Genomic DNA, 17,802 nt, shown 5'->3' on the forward strand with positions numbered 1-17,802 from the left:
TTTCCACATTTTATTACTTTACAGCCTTATTCTAAAAAAAAATTCCCCTCATCTATCTACACACAATACCCCATAATGACAAAGCAAAAACTGTTTTTTGAAAAATGTGCAAATGTATTAACAATAAAAACTGAAAATAACATTTACTTAATTATTCAGACCCTTTACTCAGTACTTTGTTGAAGCACCTTTGGCAGTGATTACAGCCTTGTGTCTTCTTGGGTATGACGCTACAAGCTTGGCACACCTGTATTTGGGGAGATTCTCCCATTCTTCTCTGCAGATCCTGTCAAGCTCTGTCAGGTTGGATATGGAACGTTGCTGCACAGCTATTTTCAGGTCTCTCCAGAGATGTTCGATCGGGTTCAAGTCCGGGCTCTGAATGTGCTACTCAAGGACATTCAGAGACTTGAACCGAAGCCACTCCTGCATTGTCTTGGGTTGTGTGTTTAGAGTCGTTATCTTGTTGGAAGGTGAACCTTCGCCCCAGTCTGAGGTCCTGAGCGCTCTGGAGCAGGTTTTCATCAAGGTTCTCTCTGTACTTTTCTCTGTTAATCTTTCATTCAATCCTGACTAGTCTCCTAGTCCCTGCTGCTGAAAAACATCCCCACAGCATGATGCTGCCACCACCATGCTTCACCGTAGGGATGGTGCCAGGTTTCCTCCAGACGTGACACTTGGCATTCAGGCCAAAGAGTTCAATCTGGGTTTCATCAGACCAGAGAATCTTGTTTCTCATAGTCTGAATGTCTTTAGGGGCCTTTTGGCAAACTCCAAGCGGGCTGTCATGTGCCTTTTACTGAAGAGTGGCTTTCATCTAGCTACTCTACCATAAAGACCTGATTGGTGGAGTGCTGCAGAGATGGTTGTCCTTCTGGAGGTTTCGCCCATCTCCACAGAGGAACTCTCTTCTCCAGATCTGTGCCTCAACGCAATCCTGTCTTAGAGTTCTACTGATAATTCCTTCGACCTGATGGCTTGGATTTTGCTCTGACATGCACTGTCAACTGTGGGACCTTATATAGACAAGTGTGTGCCTTTCCAAATCACGTCCAATCAATTGAATTTACTACAGGCGGATCAATCAAGTTGTAGAAACATCTCAAGGATGATCAACAGAGGCACGATTCCCCTGAGCTCAATGTCAAGTCTCAAAGCAAATGGTCTGAATACTTTAAAAAAAAATTATAAATTAGCAAAAATGTCAAAAAAATCTGTTTTTCGCTTTGCCATTATGGGGTATTGTGTGTATGTTGATAGGGGGAAAAAAAATCTTCTATTTTAGAATAAGGCTGTAACGTAACAAAATGTGGATAAAGTCAAGGGGTCTGAATACTTTCCAAATGTACTATATGCCTTGTCCAAGCCAGTATGGACCATAGCCTGTTTTTGTAAGGTGAGGCAGCTACCGCCTGGAGGGTTAGGGTCAGTTTTAGCTCACAAGTACACAAATAGACAGTATGACATTTACTTATTGTTATAACTGATCAGTTAAGTGCCAATCATACCATGGAACAGAAGCTGCTGAGAGCTAGCAATTTGATTACTCATTATAATGAGGAATAAGCAAATGTTCATAGTCAGCAATATCCAGTATCCATATCCAATGCTCAAAGCTACATGCATTTTTGGCAATATGGCCACCATTGCACGTGTTTACATTTCGATAACGTGACTACTCATTGCCCTGGTTGTCTTGGTGTTGTCATCAATGCTGAGCAGTAGCTCTGTGACAAAGATACATAATGACAAGATACACTGTTTGTCCCAAACCCTATTCGCTATAGAGTGCAATTCTTTTGACCAGAGCCCCCTGGTCAGAAGTAATGCACTATATAGGGTGCTATTTTGGACGCAGGCTCTGTCTGTTCCACTCATGAACTCTATCTGTTTTAAAACAATATATAATATATATCATAACAGGTACTGTTGATTCTACCACATACGCCTATATCTGCAATACTGGGTTTACCTGGCAGCAGTTTATCCCAACCACCGCTGCTCTGGTGCAGGAGTTTTCTGCTAATCCTGCTGTATTACTTAGGTAAGTAATCTCATAGGGCAGAGAAGGATAGAGCCTGGCCATAGGTGTGGAGTTTATGGTTTAGGCATGTCCAGAATGGCACCATTTTCCTTACTTAGTGCACTACTTTTGACCAGGGCCCATTGGGCTCTTTTCAAAAGCAGTGCGCTATATAGGGAATAGGGTGCCATTTGGGATGCATACCGTGCCTCTAAGTAAAGTGTTATCTAACTACTGTAATGTCACTTCTGCCACAGACTATCTGTCTTTCCTTCTCCTGCTCACATTGTGTCTAATTGTTCCTCACATTGTAATGAATCCGATTCACACTTACTTCTTAGTGTTGCGCTCTCATTGATCTGTTTTGTTGTTGTCAATTGATCATATGTTTTATGACTAGATTATTATTACAACATATAGACTAATAGATTATTACTAAAACAAATGATTTGTTATTGATTTTGATTAGTGGTTTATTAGATGTAAATGTACCTTTTCTAGTTGATTATGAGGCATGTGTTTGGTGCCAAGTGAGGAGATAACAAATATTTTTGTTCTCTTTTCAACAGGCATGTCCAGGGCTCCTTGTCTTTCCTCCAGGCTGTCTATGGAAACATTGCCACAGGCCCGGTCACCCAGCTCCTCAGGTCCGACCTAGTCCTAGGGGACGGCTCCATCCCAGCCCTCCTGGAGAACCTGATCACCATCCTGAACAAGGACATCACGCTGGTCTCCAACCTCATGTCCCTGGAGCAGTTTAGCACCAACTCCGAGCTGCCCCTCTCTCTCCTGGGGGAGATGTTAGAGGCCCTGGGCCTGAAGCCTCTGGAAGCCCTGTGGACCCAGGGAGGTGGATTCCAGGCTCCCAATGCTTCATCTGTGATGGCCATTGCCCTGAAGGTAGCCAAAAACATTAGACAGAAGTTAAGCCTAGTTCTGGACTAGAAAGCATTTTCAAAGGAGATTCTTTATAGGGCATGATTTTTAGACCAGGACTAAATGTAATCTGTGTCCGGGAAACCACACCGTATAGTATTTTGCAATTGTATTATTTATTCAAGATCAATGTCTTGTAGATTTGAAACTGTAGATATGATTAATGATTCAGAACATAATTAAAACAACCAAAAATATCATAATATGTAATAAATATGTAATATGTAATATGTAATAAAGTCAATGAAAATTTCTCAGGTGGCCAAGGACACCCGGCATCTAGTTACCGGGCTCCCTGTCGAGAACGCCAACATGCCAGACCTGGCCAGGGTGGAGGCTCTGCTGATGCAGTGGCTCTCAGTAGCTCAGGGAAACCTGACCCTGCCTCTGTCTCTCAGCATGGGAGATGCTCTGATCACCTACTCTGGCTCTTTCAACTCTACCTCCCTGGCCTTCCTCAGACAGCTGCTCAATCCTCTCACCAACCAGAGCTCAGCGGGCATAGCAGACAACATCCTGCGGGCCATGGAGCGGCTGAAGACTGTGCTGGATGCTCCTAACGGCGACTCAACGCCCATTCTCCTGGGGTACGTGATCCAACTACAGGAGTTGCTGGTCTCGAGTCTACAGCTACGCAGATATGAGCAGCTCTTGCTTCCAGATGGGAACCTCACCACAGCTCAGGTGACAGACCTCCATTTGGCTGTGGTGGACCTCTTTCAGCTCCTGTACGTCCAGCAGCTTAGCCAGGCTGGGGATCAGGCTGCCCTACAGACCCTACTACAGAGACTCTCGGCCCTACTACCTCTACAGCTCCAACAGCAGTACCTTGGGATGGTCAGCCACTTTCAGGCTGTGATGGAGAGCTTGGTGTCATGTACAGCGGCAGGTCAGGACTGCACGGCTGTGGTCCCACAGGTTGGTTTTGTATTTGTTTTGCTATCCATTGTCCTTCATTTAAAAAAAAGGCATTTTAAATCCAATGTATTATTATTTGTATTATTATTGTTATTATTACAGGTGCTCCAGATCCTGGCAGCTAGTGGGGACCACATGTTCAGTGGGGGCCAAGCTAAACCCAGCATAGCAAGCCAGGAGTCCATGCAAGTGACTGTCAACCTGCTTACTCTCCTCTTCGCCTGGCACGATACCGACATGTCTAACAATAAGTCCGTCACGCCAGAGTCTGTCCTCAAGACCGTGGACCAGACTGCCTTCTTCCTCCAGCAGATTACATCGACTCCCAACATCAACGTATCCTCTCTCCAGCAAGCTATGCTACAATCCAACCTTACCCTGGGGGAGCTGGAGAAGATGGCTGCCCTGGCCGGCGCAACCAACGCACCAGCTCTCCTGGCTAGCATCATGGGCGTCATCAACGTGCAACAATGCCTGGAGCCCCAGCCCAACAATCCCATCAGCCTGGCCCAGTGTGCACTGGAGCTGAGTGAGAAGGTCACTGGTTTTATCCTTGCTCTGCCTATACCTCCAGGATGCCAGTCCAACTGCACAGCGCTAATCTCCCTCCTCCCCATCCTGGTCAACCACTCTGTGAGTATCGGCCTTGCCGCCAGCTCTGGCCCAACCCCACTCATACCAACAACTGAGGCTATTACAGATACCATAGCCAGCATCAGAGAGAATCTACAGCATCTCAACCTGGAGTCTGTGGAGCTGATCAGTAACGAGCTCCATGTCCTTGAGGGTTTAATAAAACTGTCCGCATCTGGACATTCTCCAGTCTACTCACTCAATTCCACTGATCCACTTATGCAGGATCCAAATTACGCACAGAAAGTGTATTTGGAGATAGCACAGTGGTACCTGAGGAAGCTAGAGAATGTGACCAGAACCAGTACCTTCTCAGAACTCCTGGACCCTTTCTTCCATATGGCAGAGATGCAGCTGGCTCTCCAACTCTCTCAGACTGAATTTACTATCTTTTTTAGTAAAGAAGTTGAGTATTTGATGAGAAGTATCCAATACCCTATCAACGGGACAGACGTGAGTAAAATCGGCCAATCGGTCATTAGAATACTCAAGGGTAACCTGGACCTGTTCAAGTTAAACATTGCTTACCAAGCGGTTATGGGGAACAATTGGCTAAACTACAGCTTGATTAATGAGGCCGAAACCCTGATCAATAATGAACTCACTGTGCTTGAGGGTTTGATCGAACTCACCGCCTCTGGACATTCTCCAGTCTACTCACTCAATTCCACTGATCCACTTATGCAGGATCCAAATTACGCACAGAAAGTGTATTTGGAGATAGCACAGTGGTACCTGAGGAAGCTAGAGAATGAAACCAGCACTAGTGCCTTCTCAGAAATCCTTGACCCTTTCTTCCGTATCGCAGAGATGCAGCTGGCTCTCCAACTGTCTCAGACAGAATTCACCATCTTTGTTAGTAAAGAGGTTGAGTATTTGATGAGGAGTATCCAATACCCCATCAATGGAACAGATGTGAGTAAAATTGGCCAATCGGTCATCAGGATACTCAATGAAAACCTGAACCTGTTAAAGTTAAACATTGCTTACCAAGAGGTTTTGCAGAACTCTTTCGGGAACGTAAACTGGCTAAACCACAGCTTGTTAAGCGAGGTCGAAACCCAGATCAGGGAGTACCTCAACCTGACACAGGATTGGCTGAGACAGCCCCGTGTGACCCAGGTCCTGACCAATATGCTGCATTGGAACATAAGCGGTGGGATGATGAACGTGACTACTCCTGGGTTGGACCTCCAGCAACTTCTCAGGACTCTTGGCTCTCTCCTCACCCCAGAGCAACAGGCCTACCTCACAGCCATCCAACACAACAGCCAGGCTCTCAACCAGGTAATTTCATTTTACACAGGTAGTCCCATTGAGGTCAGAAGACTTATTTTGCAATTTTACAGTTTTGACAGTATTTGTAAATATTTTACTATGGGGTGAATTTGAACTGTCATTGGGATACAAAGTGAAAATGTATACTTTTAAATTAGGATTACAGCCCCTATGGCTGTAGTGTGACAAACAAACTCATTTCCACTTGGGGATTTATAACACAAAATCTGGTATCTTCTATTTTCTTCTCTTATCTTCTCCCTTTTCTTCTATTTTTTAAATTGTATTTTCTCCTCTCCGTTCCTCTCCTTTCCTCTCCTATCCTTTCAGGTTCTGTTGGTGGCCAGTCAGGAAGGAGGTCTGGGTAGTGACCAGTTCATCCAGGCATTCATGGATGCTGCAAGCTCTGTCCTGAGTGGCTTCACCATGGGCCTCACACCACAGAATGGCACTGCAGAGATCCAGGGTATTCTACTGGGTGAAGAGGTCCAGATTATTCTTCAGGATGCCCTCCAGCTGGCATTCAGACCTAACATGAGCAACGCCCAGTCACTCAACATCACCATGGAGATTGTCAGGAGGGCAGAGGGTGTGGTTAGATTGTTGGTCCCCCAGGAGGCTGTTGGGTATCTGTTGCCAGGGTTCAGGTTCATTAGCACCTACCTTGAGACAGTCTCCAGACCGGGCGGGCCTGATAAGTGGAATGAGATGTGAGTTGTACTGTGTGTGGACTGTCAATATTAATGCATTTTAGGTTGCGTCCCAAATGGCAGTAGTGCTGTGCGTGGATCCTGGTCAAAAGAAGTTCCCGAGATAATATGGTGCTATTCGGGATGTAACCTTACTGATTCTAAATGCTCATTGAAAATCAGAAGACGTCAGTGTTTTTTAGGATGATGCTGTTGATGATGACAAAAAAATATTATCATCGGGTTGTTTTGTTACTCCCTCCCCTCACAGTGAAGATGATGACAATGATGCTGCTACTTTTGCTGCTGCTGATGACGATAAACGATAACATAACGATAACAATGACATTTTCTTTCCTCTCAGCATTGTGAACGAGCTGAAGATGGTCCAGGGCCTCCTGGCCCCTGACAGCAGTGCCGAGGTCTATCTCTCTATCATCATCAACATCACTCATGTCATCCTGGACTCCAGCCAAAACCAAGGCAAGTTGCCTATAACAGCTCCTCAATATCACTGTAGGACTATGTCCCAAATGGCACCCTATTCCCTACATACAGTAGTGCGCTACATTTGACCAGGGGCCATAGGGTAGTGCGCTATATAGGGAAAGGTGGCAATTTGGGACAGTGCGTCTACTGTCCTAATGGCCTGTGATATAGTACTGCTGGCACCATACACTTCATTATTAAATAACCCTACCAGGATCTCAGCCAGACACTTTAAGCACAGTTTATTGACATGCCAAAGTCAGAGTTTGTGTCCTCTAGGAAAACAATGACTGTATCTGTATATTAACAGTGGCCAGAAATCAACATGGCAAAATACTGTACATCTATCTGTCTCACTGTCAGAATCTGTGTCTTCTTGGAAAACAATTAAGTTAGCTAACAGAAGCTATCAATTTGTTTGATTGTTGGCTACAGTTGTTATGTTAATAACTAACGATATGCTGTCATTTTTCATAATTGTAACATTATTATCGTCAACAGGTAGCAACATGGGCCCTTGGAGCAACATGAGTCTATGGGCTAACATTGGTAATGATATGACTGCTGAAAACCTTGCAGAAATTGCTGGTCAGGTAAGGCATAATATATTACACCTTTGCGTTTATTATCAGTGAAATGGGTTGGCTGGGTAGCCTCGTGGTTAGAGCGTTGGGCTAGTAACCAAAAGATTGCAAGTTCGAATCCCTGAGAATCCCTGAGCTGTTGTTCTTTCACTGAACAAGGCAGTTAACCCACTGTTCCTAGGCCATCATTGAAAATAAGAATTTGTTCTTAATTGACTTGCCTAGTTACATAGAGGTAAAAAAAATCTGTAATCTAATTCCTTCTACGACAGTGGCAGTTCTGCAAAGTCATCTTTATACATGAAGTCTTGTCAGTTGTATGACATATACCTCAGGCCGTCAACAACATGCCAAAGCACAAAATGCTATCCAATGCAGATATCAAGATTGTATATTTTGTGGTTTGTCCAGTTTACAGTTTAAAATATGTGCCAGTGTTGTTCCTCAATGGGTTACTGACTTGCCTAGTTAAACGAAGGTTAAATAAAAAATTAAAAAATACAAAGATTGAGCTGTCTCACTGACATTCAAGAGTCACAGTAGCTCATGGTGTGGACAATTCCAATAATAATTTCAGTTAATCAATCTTTCCTTCTGTCTAATTTCCAATGAACAATTGAATACTTCATAATTGGAGAAGACTAACAATGAAGGCAATTTCCAATGACACATATTACGTGTAATAACCATGCCTTAATAAATGGAGCTGTTGCTAATAGTTGTCCAATGGAGAACACTAGCAACGTGATATTTTTGTATCCTTTCAGATGACTGGTCTCCTAAACTCTGTGCTACCCCTCATCATTGGGCAGCAGGGTATCATGCATTTCCCTCTGCCTTCTCCTGAGATGCTCCCTGACATACTCCCTGTGCTGATACAGATCCTCACTCAGCAGGCTAACCAAAGCAGCTGGGATAAGTAGGTTCAGGGGTCAGGGGTCATCCGTACAAGGAAGAAAGTGGTATCTGGTTAGATAGTGAGAGGGAAGATAATTACCATGGTGTTTTAACTATAGTAAGATAGTATAGTATAGCATGCTTGGGTTCCCGAGTGGCGCACTGCATCTCAGTGCAAGAGGTGTCACTACATTCCTTGGTTTGAATCCAGGCTGTTTCACATCCGGCCGTGATTGTGAGTCCCATAGGGTGGTACACAATTGGCTCAGCGTCGTCTAGGTTTGTCTGGGGTAGGCTGTCATTGTGAATAATAATTTGCTCTTAATTGACTTGCCTAGTTAAATAAAATATAGTATTATATTTTAGTCAGTGGGGAGAACATTATCATGTTTGTTTTGGTAGTATTATATTTTAGTCAGTGGGGAGAACATTATCATGTTTGTTTTGGTAGTATAGTATTATATTTTAGTCAGTGGGGAGAACATTATCATGTTTGTTTTGGTAGTATAGTATTATATTTTAGTCAGTGGGGAGAACATTATCATGTTTGTTTTGGTAGTATTATATTTTAGTCAGTGGGGAGAACATTATCATGTTTGTTTTGGTAGTATAGTATTATATTTTAGTCAGTGGGGAGAACATTATCATGTTTGTTTTGGTAGTATAGTATTATATTTTAGTCAGTGGGGAGAACATTATCATGTTTGTTTGGGTAGTATAGTATTATATTTTAGTCAGTGGGGAGAACATTATCATGTTTGTTTGGGTAGTATAGTATTATGTTTTAGTCAGTGGGGAGAACATTATCATGTTTGTTTTGGTAGTATAGTATTATATTTTAGTCAGTGGGGAGAACATTATCATGTTTGTTTGGGTAGTATAGTATTATATTTTAGTCAGTGGGGAGAACATTATCATGTTTGTTTGGGTAGTATAGTATTATATTTTAGTCAGTGGGGAGAACATTATCATGTTTGTTTGGGTAGTATAGTATTATATTTTAGTCAGTGGGGAGAACATTATCATGTTTGTTTTGGTAGTATAGTATTATATTTTAGTCAGTGGGGAGAACATTATCATGTTTGTTTTGGTAGTATAGTATTATATTTTAGTCAGTGGGGAGAACATTATCATGTTTGTTTTGGTAGTATAGTATTATATTTTAGTCAGTGGGGAGAACATTATCATGTTTGTTTTGGTAGTATAGTATTATATTTTAGTCAGTGGGGAGAACATTATCATGTTTGTTTGGGTAGTATAGTATTATATTTTAGTCAGTGGGGAGAACATTATCATGTTTGTTTGGGTAGTATAGTATTATATTTTAGTCAGTGGGGAGAACATTATCATGTTTGTTTGGGTAGTATAGTATTATATTTTAGTCAGTGGGGAGAACATTATCATGTTTGTTTGGGTAGTATAGTATTATATTTTAGTCAGTGGGGAGAACATTATCATGTTTGTTTTGGTAGTATAGTATTATATTTTAGTCAGTGGGGAGAACATTATCATGTTTGTTTGGGTAGTATAGTATTATATTTTAGTCAGTGGGGAGAACATTATCATGTTTGTTTGGGTAGTATAGTATTATATTTTAGTCAGTGGGGAGAACATTATCATGTTTGTTTTGGTAGTATAGTATTATATTTTAGTCAGTGGGGAGAACATTATCATGTTTGTTTGGGTAGTATAGTATTATATTTTAGTCAGTGGGGAGAACATTATCATGTTTGTTTGGGTAGTATAGTATTATATTTTAGTCAGTGGGGAGAACATTATCATGTTTGTTTGGGTAGTATAGTATTATATTTTAGTCAGTGGGGAGAACATTATCATGTTTGTTTGGGTAGTATAGTATTATATTTTAGTCAGTGGGGAGAACATTATCATGTTTGTTTTGGTAGTATAGTATTATATTTTAGTCAGTGGGGAGAACATTATCATGTTTGTTTTGGTAGTATAGTATTATATTTAATTTTATAGTATTGAGGGCCACAACATAATCGCCTGTTATGTGTATATAGTGATCGTTTTAAGTTAGCTATATTATGTTGGTTGTAAAGTTTCTAAACCAAGTGCTTCCCTGTGTTGTCAGGTTGGAGGGGATGATTGGGGCCCTCCTGTCGACCCTCAGGGACACCCCGGTGTGGGACTCTGTTCCCCCTGCTGTTTCTGTGATGAGCCAAGTCATGGGAGCATTGGTCAACAATATGCAGGCTGAGACAGGTGAGACTGAGAGTCAGCTTTCCATACACATTTTTTTCCATACACCCTTGACAGCACTGTTGTTTCCTTTGTACCACAGATTGCTAGTAATTCCGTACATTAGACATACAGTACATTAGATACACAAGCTAGGGATTTAGTGAACTGTAACCTAGCATTGAAAGTTATTTATGCAAATACTTATCTTAGTTGTTCACAAATGTTCCCATAAGTGTCCCATTGTAAAACTCTCTTTCTCTCTCTCTCTCTCTCTGCCCCCCCCCCCCCCCCCCCCCCACTCGCTCTCTTTCCCAGCATTCATATTGAGTTTCCAGAAGCCACTGGCTGTCCTGATGTCAGAGTTGGTACAAGCTGTGAATGGCAGTGATTTCAACATGGCTGACGTGTCTGAGGGAATGGTCCCTGCCATCGAGCTCACTGTGGAAGCTGCCATACAGGTTTGGGCAGAGCACTGGCTGCATTCTCTCTGTTTTCTTCTTTCTGCCTTACTGACAACTGCTGGTTTTCACCCTCTTCGTGACATTTACTAGGTTACGTGGTTGGTAACACAATGTCCTCAGTGCTCACTAGGAATGTCATGTTCTTCACAATAAATAACATGAGCCAATTTCATGAATTCATGTTCAATTGTTAAAGAACTTACCTGTTTGATGGCTTCAGTGGAAGGGAAACTAAATACCTCAAGCTATGCTGCTGTTGAAAGACAATAGGCTCCTCGTGTTTTAAACGTTCGTCCTGACTTGGGTAGGCTATTGTTTGTCTGTTTAGATATCTGTCCCTGAGAGAACAGTCTCAGGAATGGTCACAAATATACTTTTTTAAAAATCTGGTTCAGAGATGTTCTTAATGACAACACAATGAGCAAAGACTCACCTTTGCTATCTGAACGGTGGCCCAAGATCATTGTGTTCAGTTAAAAAAAGTAATGTTCAGTTGACCGTTGCCAAAACTGATTGCCCCCAGTATCTCATACCCCATCTCGTTGTCAGCCACACTACCTGTCAATATTGCCTAAAAAAGTTGTCTAAAACAGTTTCACAACCTTAAGAATCAGGAGGGAGATGTATCACAATAGGTCTTTTCACATTACCTAGCCAAACCCAGCCAAACAAAACTAAGCAGTACTGAGCTGGCCAGGTTACACATCCACCATAGATGCTGGAACCATGCCGAAAAGGACAAATTTAAACAAAATATCAGAGCCAGCACAGTTTAGTTTGAGTTGGTACGACAGTGTGAAAAGGGTAAATGTGGATCAGGACAAAGTTCCCCCCTGAGATTCCAGCCCACGCCCAAGCTTGAACAATAAGGTACAATAAAAGATGAATAGAAAGAGAATAGGTCACAGCTTCCCCAACTTCCTTTCAAGTTGTGGATGATTCAACAAGGAAAAGAGACAAGGAAAAACTACACCATTGAGTTTAGTTTTAGTAAGTTTTATGATTCATTCTCAATAGATCACCTTTCATGTGACCAGACTCTTAGTCATGCCATACATATTTATACAATAAAAGGAAGTGTTTCTACATACATATGGAGGCCATACACGTTTTATTGACACACTTGACCGTCTTACTTTATCGTCTGTTCTATTACCCTTCATATTATATACTGTATTGTTGTGTGTTTACCCTAGAGAGAATCTGATGACTGTCCAGAATGAAAGAAGTCAAATAAGGCCGATATTTTATCCCCCATTGTATGTATGAGACAATGTTGAAGTCACCATACTATCACTGATGACGGTGTGAATCTTCTGCCCTTCCCTTCACTGGAACTGCTTGTGGAGAAGAATGAGTCCATTTTCCAATTAAGTAGAAATCATAATTCACTGTCCCTCCTTATTGCTGTTTTTCATTTTCACCCATCATAAGGCTGCTAATAGGAGTAAGACCTTGGAGTGCAGGCAGGTCCTGAAAGCCTGGGAGCCAGTTAGAGAGGCGGCTGGGCTGAGTGAGGCTAGCCTGGGTTTGTGGTGTAACATCAGCCTGCTACCAGTCATGGAGGCCGATGCTGCGTCCAACTATGTCTATGCCAATCCAAACATGACCGTGAGTAGTAGTAATCACACATCACTAGGATTTCAGTTTGTAAAACTTCCCCACTAGAGGGCACTGTGGTAGCACCTAGTAAACTCTGCTGCTACGTTACTGACACAGCTCCTTTGCCTGTTGTCTTCTGTTGTGTTCTCTTCCCAGGGCATGGGGATGGGGCATGGGACAGTATCAGTGGACACTACAGCAGCTATGATGGTGGCAGCTCTGCGTTCATTCTACTGGGTCCAGGTTAACCGCACCATAGTTACTGAGCAGCTTGGTACATTGCTGTTCAACACATTATACCAGCTACAGGGACTAAATATGACCACCGAGGACCAGGCTCACTGGAACACACAGTTTCTCCAACTACAACTGAGCCAGAGGTGAGTCCTGTGTGGCTCAATTGGCATAGCATGGCACTTGCAATCCCAAGTTCTGCAGGTTCAATTCCCCCTGGGGACACCCAAAAGTGTCTGCTAAATATTATTATTATATATTTGTTAACAACCAAAACACTAATGCCCCTTTCACATGACTGAGCTGAGCTGTACTGCATTGGCCTGGTTACGGATCCACAATATGGTAGTGGCTGGAAAGGACAATGTGAAATGAAAATATCAGTATAGGACAGGTTTGGGTCAGAACAATAGTGTAAAAAGGGTATAACAGTGACAAATACTTACCTGACCAAACCTTCGCACAACTTTGGCATGACTTTGATTCTATGTGCCACTAATGGTTGTTTTGGGTCACCACAAGGTAAACTTTGACAGTCAGAGGAAGAGTGCAAGTCATCTCCGGTGCTGCTTTGTGTTTTTGTGTATTCTGCCTTTCTCAGTTATACCCGATTGACACACCCTGTTTGCTTTATAAGCTGTTTATAAGCTGTTTCTATGACTGTATTCAAAAAGCTTCCCAGAGTAGGAGTGCTGAGCTAGGATCAGGTTCACTCTGTCCATATAATCATATTCATTATGATCTGGAAGGCTAAACTGATCCTAGAACGGCCCTTCTTCTCTGACACACTTTGTGAATATGGGCCCTGGGAGTGCTCAAATACAAGACATCGAGAAGGACGAGGAGAAAAGCATTAGGCAGAATAAAATGTTTATCTCAGAGGGTTAGAGAGAGAATTAAATAACCAATAAAGACACAAATCACAGTCATTTTATCACCTACACGCACAAACCAGAGGCAAACCAATATAGATTCCTTCCTAAATTACATAAGAGAATTTGGAACAATCAAATGTGCATTAGTTTAGTTTGACTCTTTACCTGAACACAGATTGTGTGTGTGTGTGTGTGTGTGTGTGTGTGTGTGTGTGTGTGTGTGTGCAGATAGTGATGTCTAACTATTATTCAGTTATCTGAGTCTCTTTTCCTCTTTAATTGATTTCGTTTTCTGTAATAATGAACTCAGTGCTGATAAGAATCACATTATACATATCTCATGGAATCAATCACAATTGCATCCCAAATGGCACCCTATTCCCTATATAATGCACTACTTTTGACCAGGGCCCAATGTGATAGCGCTCTATGAAGGGAATAGGGTGCCATCTGGGATGTAGACCAAGTTTGACGGCGAGAGTCGTAGATCACTGACCACTGTAATGGAAATATCCCAAAGAAAGAAACAATCTTATACCACGGCCTAAATTATATCCCAAAATTATGAATAAGTACCCCCCAAAAAATATGATGATGATGATGAATTATGATTACATTCAATCCAGATTGAGAAATAATGGTATTACTGACTCATTATTATTTTATGTAGGGGAAAAGTGTAGCAGTTGCAGTACATGAAAGCATGCAGTAAATACATTCTCTGTTTCAATTTAACCACAGGCTATCCAACTTTAGCCATATGCTATTCTATTCTTTGTTTCTGACACCAACATATCTCTTGCTGCTATTTCACTAATGGGAGAGTAGTTTCACTGACACATAAGTAACATTTCTATCCTGCATGTATGAAATTACAATATCTGTGAAAGCATTAAATTGATCTATGTCTTTAACACATAGGGCCTGTTTCCCGAACACATATTCTCCATCGAACTTGGAAACCGCTTCCTATTGTCCTCACTTACAGTCATAACCTTAAACATACAGATCTGTATATTCTTGTTGTAATTGATTAGTTTACAGTCATTGGTCCTAATCCATGTCTCTTGTCCTCCCCAGTACTCAGGATCTTAGGATGGCCTTGGATCAGCTGGATGCCCTGGCCATGGACAACCCCTGGATGAGACCCTACCTCCTGGCTGTAGAGATGACCCTAAACTACACTCTGGAGAATAGCCATCTACTCCAGGTATCTTACAATCTCCACTCAATGTGTGTGTGTGCGTGTGTGTGTGTGTGCGTAAACTATTCTATTCTATTTCAGAACTCCACCTCCGCCCAGCATGTGTTCATGGAAGCCATGGAGATCCTCCTGACAGGCATGAACTTCACCGAGGACCTGGACCTGTGGATGCGTCCCTACCTCCAAGCCATGGAAATGACTATCAACTACACCATGGTCTACAGCCAGCTCCTCCAGGTGATGTGCCATCTTCTTCCCTTGTGCCATTGATCAAGGCAATCACTTAACCCAGAAGTGCTCTCCATGCACCCGGTGGATGCTGACCCCTGTGCCTCTCAACGTTTGTGTGTGTGTGTGTGTGTGTGAGAGAGAGAGAGAGAGAGAGAGAGAGTGTGTGTGTCTGTGTGTGTCTGTCTGGGGGTGTTGGGAAAAGGCAGAAATGGAATTTCAGTTTTCACCAAATGGACAATATTCTATTCTATTCTATTCTATTGCAGAATGCCACATCTGCCCAGCACCTCCTGATGGAAGCCCTAGAGATGCTCCTCACCGGGTCTAATCTCACCCAGGACTCCATCCAGGCCATACTCACAGGTACAACTTTGCACTGTTGTGTCTAATTATCACATAAACGATTGGTCACATGAACGTTACAAGACATAAATTGAAATCCATTCATCCATTCACAGAGAACATCTTCTCCAGGCCAGACGGAGGGTCGATCAACAAGCTGCTGAAAGATATGATCAGGGAGCTGGTCCGTGTACAGTTGCTGGGAGACTGGCCTATGGTCTACGGCGTCATGGAGCAGTTCCTATCTGTCAACGCCACAAACCTCATCCTGGAGAAGGCTATTGAGTTCAGCGGCTGGTGGGGCTCCTCTACCGCCTCCGGGTTGGATCTGGTAACCCAGGCTCTGCCCAGGATGTACGAGGTGGTGAAGGCCTTCTTATCCACTTTGAAACAGATGAGTGTCCCCTTCCCTCCCATCTCTGAGATGTCCATGGAGCTAGCAGAGCACGTCATCACCATGCTCAGACAGGTATCCCAGACACATGCATGTGGTTAATTAAGATATGATGTTATTATAAGTTAAATAAAATAAACACAAAGCTTCAATTGCAAATCATATTCAAGTAGGTGCTGGCCTTTTTTTCTGAATTTTTAGGTATCTCAGACCAGTGATCTCTTCGCCCCGCTGGACTACTACCTGAGCCAATTACAAGACGAGATGACTGGGCGGAGCAGTCCCTTCCCCCACCACAATGAGGGTGTGTCCAGGAGGGTCCGCCGCGAATTGATGAGGAGGGAGCCAATGAAAGAGCCAATGGATGACTTCCTTGATCTGTTCTACTTGGACTACCCTGTCTTGTTCCAGGCCCTGGCAATGCCACCCACCATGCCAGACATCATGGAGACTGCCCATATGTTCTTCGGCAACCCTGACTTGTCTGTAGTGCTCAAAGGGGTCTCTAGGGACATTGGCATGGTACCACCATCACTACCACCCATGGGGAACGTCTCTAGGTCTATGTCCAGGGCCGGAGCCATGACATGGGGCCCCTCAGTCCCCCCCCCTCTGGACGACCCCATCGACGTGGCCCTGGGCATCCTCTCCTACCTCACCCTCCCCAGACAGTGGCAGGCATACAGCCAGCTGTTCGTGGAGATAGTCCATGAAGCCTGGATCATGGAGGACTTGGCCAAGATACAGAAGTTGTCAGCAGGCCTGGGCAAGATGGTGGACATGGCCATGGTGCTGTCCCAGCATCCCCCACTACAGGTCGCCCAGAGGGTGGAGCATATGGTTAGGCAGCTGAGTGCTGAGGTGGCAAGGATCATCTACAGTGACCCCAACAATGGATCCAACATCACCATTCAGTTTCTCACCGCCTTCAACGACATCCTGGCAGATAACCTTGAAGAGGTCTCTGATATTACATCTCAGATCAATGCCATCATTCAGAACATCCTCAGCTCTCTGTCCAGACCAGAAGCTTACATGAGTCTGGCTCCGTACATGATGGCTCTAGACCAGACCATTGCTGTGTTCACCTCTTACCTACCCACGGACAGCCTGATGTACCTCAACACCTCTGGCCAGATGGTGAAAGGCTTTGCACTGCTGGTTTCACACCCACGGGACATGAAGAACATGATGAAGGCTACAAGCATGCTCTCTGCCTCACTGGATCATCTCCTGGCCTCCGATAGTGAGACGACCCTTCCGGACAGGAAGCCGATCCAGTCCATCACTCACCCTCTCTTCCTGAACAGTGCCTTAGCCACTCATACCCTGTTCAACCTCTCCGCTGCAAGTCACAACTTCAGCAGCCCTCACGAGAAAGAGGCAATGATCAATCAGACTTTCCTTGCCCTGGTGGCCTTTCTGCCTGAGGACCAGAGGATATACGTTCTCCCTCTGGAGTCGGTCCTTCTCGCTGCCCTCTCTGGGGTCTCCAACACGGCCCAGATCCCTCCATCCTTCCTGGGGATCTCCAAGCAGGTCACCATGTCTATCCTTACCATGCTCAACCTAACCAACACCCCAACAGGGTACCAGGGGGACAGTGCTGGTGCCACGGTCCAGGTCCTGTTTAGAGTGTCACAACAGGTAATGTTTGTGACTGCCTTTGACAGATATTATAATGTCTTTTGTAGCTGTTATAAGTGCTTTATGAATGCATACATAAGTGGGTCAACAGTAAATATGTTAGCCATATTTGTAATGTTTCATATTGCATCATTACGTTGTAAATTGTTCTTGCAATTGA

The 17,802-nt window shown here is 43.5% G+C and overlaps 1 protein-coding gene across 1 annotated transcript in view; it reads left to right on the plus strand.

Annotated features, from left to right (window-relative positions):
• abca12 (ATP-binding cassette, sub-family A (ABC1), member 12) overlaps positions 1 to 17,802 on the plus strand; it is a 103,153-nt gene that overhangs the window by 27,852 nt on the left and 57,499 nt on the right. The window contains exons 18-34 of the mRNA XM_021597492.2: positions 1,924 to 2,044; positions 2,593 to 2,923; positions 3,218 to 3,877; positions 3,980 to 5,797; positions 6,119 to 6,498; positions 6,842 to 6,960; positions 7,468 to 7,559; positions 8,318 to 8,469; positions 10,543 to 10,673; positions 10,968 to 11,110; positions 12,548 to 12,724; positions 12,872 to 13,095; positions 14,905 to 15,034; positions 15,110 to 15,265; positions 15,526 to 15,622; positions 15,718 to 16,070; positions 16,197 to 17,642. Coding sequence (XP_021453167.2) covers positions 1,924 to 2,044; positions 2,593 to 2,923; positions 3,218 to 3,877; positions 3,980 to 5,797; positions 6,119 to 6,498; positions 6,842 to 6,960; positions 7,468 to 7,559; positions 8,318 to 8,469; positions 10,543 to 10,673; positions 10,968 to 11,110; positions 12,548 to 12,724; positions 12,872 to 13,095; positions 14,905 to 15,034; positions 15,110 to 15,265; positions 15,526 to 15,622; positions 15,718 to 16,070; positions 16,197 to 17,642 — 6,530 coding nt within the window. The remainder of the gene's footprint in view (positions 1 to 1,923; positions 2,045 to 2,592; positions 2,924 to 3,217; positions 3,878 to 3,979; positions 5,798 to 6,118; positions 6,499 to 6,841; positions 6,961 to 7,467; positions 7,560 to 8,317; positions 8,470 to 10,542; positions 10,674 to 10,967; positions 11,111 to 12,547; positions 12,725 to 12,871; positions 13,096 to 14,904; positions 15,035 to 15,109; positions 15,266 to 15,525; positions 15,623 to 15,717; positions 16,071 to 16,196; positions 17,643 to 17,802) is intronic.

This window comes from Oncorhynchus mykiss, chromosome 3 (genome assembly GCF_013265735.2).
Source record: "Oncorhynchus mykiss isolate Arlee chromosome 3, USDA_OmykA_1.1, whole genome shotgun sequence".
Lineage (NCBI taxonomy): Eukaryota > Metazoa > Chordata > Actinopteri > Salmoniformes > Salmonidae > Oncorhynchus > Oncorhynchus mykiss.